Source organism: Apis dorsata, unplaced genomic scaffold, assembly GCF_000469605.1.
Source record: "Apis dorsata unplaced genomic scaffold, Apis dorsata 1.3 scaffold_618, whole genome shotgun sequence".
In the NCBI taxonomy this organism is placed as follows: domain Eukaryota; kingdom Metazoa; phylum Arthropoda; class Insecta; order Hymenoptera; family Apidae; genus Apis; species Apis dorsata.
Genome location: NW_006263814.1, coordinates 194,843 through 196,440, shown reverse-complemented (window position 1 = coordinate 196,440; position 1,598 = coordinate 194,843). Strand labels below are relative to the sequence as shown.

Genomic DNA, 1,598 nt, shown 5'->3' with positions numbered 1-1,598 from the left:
AAAAAAAAAAAAAAAAAAAAAAAGAAAAAAAGAAAAAAAGGAAAAATTGTCGCGGAAGAGTCGCGTCGTTTTTTCGAATCGATTTTCTTTTTTTTAATCGGGGGATCGGGTCTAACGAGAAGCATTCCGAGAGGAGAAATCCGGTTTCAAATGATTTCGATCGTATTCTAAATTGTCCGCCTTCTTTTCTTTCCTTTCCAGTTGATTTTCAGTGGCGAGTACACGAAGGCGATGAGCAAGGATTGGCACAGCGGCCACTTCTGTTGCTGGCAGTGCGACGAGTCTTTGACCGGGCAACGCTACGTGCTGAGGGACGAGCACCCTTACTGCATCAAGTGCTACGAGAGCGTATTCGCGAATGGGTGCGAGGAGTGCAACAAAATCATCGGTATCGATTCCAAGGTACGATACGCTTTTACTCCTCCTCCTAAATAATTCCTTTCTCCTTTTCGATTTATTCGAAATATCCTTCGAAATATCCATTTTTTTTTTCTTTCCCTTAATTTTCTCAATTACGTCGTTTCGTTAACGCGCCCGATGGAAATAGATCTTTCGCGAGACGACGACGATTCGTGGATTTGGATACGATCCAAACGAGAGCAGAAAACGAATCTAGTTTTCCCCTAAATTTAGATTCGCGGCACACGGCACTGGTTGATCGATCGGTTCAGCTTCTTCGGCGCGAGGAAGATCGAGAAAGAGAGAGAGAGAGAGAGAGAGAGATCTTTTCGAGGAATTTCCGAGAGTGTCGCGCAAAAAATCGGTAATTATCAGTTCGTGTGTAACGACGAGGTGGCGATACGAGCATGGGCGTTGACTTACTCATTCCTAGAAATAGAAACGATGATGCAGGTGCCCGTGTTCGAAGAGATTATTTCCGTTTCTCTCGTTGCCTCCTGTCGTTGTTATTTCTTGTCTAGAGGGAAGCCAGAAATCCAACTGGAAATGTACGGATCTACGCGTAAATTTTTTCTCTAAACGCAGCCCCCCCTCCCCCTCCTCTCCTCCAAAGAAATTCCTCGATTTTAAAAAGAAAATTTACTTTTACAATGGACGAAACGTGCGTCGCGTGTCGTCTCCTCGACTCGACTAACGAGAATAAACACGATTATTACGACGCTTCGTTCGCGATTGTTATTAATCCTCGAACGAAAACACGCGTATTCGTATTCGTATTTGTATTCCGTATATAATACAAATAAACGCGTTTAAACGAATGTCGTCGAAACGAATGTTTACAATTTCGAATTGGAACTTTATACTTTATACGCGTCTCGCCGCGTCGAAATTACAGGAAATGGATCGTAAAACGTAGACGTAACGCACGTAGCGTAATTTCGTTTCCTTTAAGCGACATCGAGTAAATCGATAGATCCCCCTCCCTCCCCCCCCGTTCCTCATCGCATTCCATCGCATTCGTTTTCTTTTCGAAACGAATGGCCGAGAACGAAGGATGATCCCCGATGTGGAAACGAATGTCTTCGTTTGCAGGATTTGTCGTACAAGGATAAGCATTGGCACGAGGCCTGTTTCCTGTGCAACAGGTGCAGAGTGTCCTTGGTGGACAAACAGTTCGGTAGCAAGGTGGACAAGATCTA

The 1,598-nt window shown here is 44.2% G+C and overlaps 1 protein-coding gene and 1 long non-coding RNA gene across 12 annotated transcripts in view; one reads left to right on the top strand and one right to left on the bottom strand.

Moving 5' to 3' along the window:
• The window catches only part of LOC116186325, an 11,842-nt gene that overhangs the window by 1,636 nt on the left and 8,608 nt on the right, over positions 1 to 1,598 (bottom strand). The window lies entirely within an intron of this gene.
• LOC102677765 (four and a half LIM domains protein 2) overlaps positions 1 to 1,598 on the top strand; it is a 68,050-nt gene that overhangs the window by 59,518 nt on the left and 6,934 nt on the right. For 9 of the 11 annotated variants that reach the window (XM_006621241.2, XM_006621242.2, XM_031513183.1 and 6 more), the window contains 2 exons: positions 202 to 402; positions 1,492 to 1,598. The exon at positions 1,492 to 1,598 is cut by the window's right edge and continues 80 nt beyond it. The exons of 1 other annotated variant lie outside the window; for it this stretch is intronic. In XM_006621241.2, coding sequence (XP_006621304.1) covers positions 202 to 402; positions 1,492 to 1,598 — 308 coding nt within the window. The remainder of the gene's footprint in view (positions 1 to 201; positions 403 to 1,491) is intronic. One more of the 11 variants, XM_006621244.2, reaches the window with a different exon arrangement.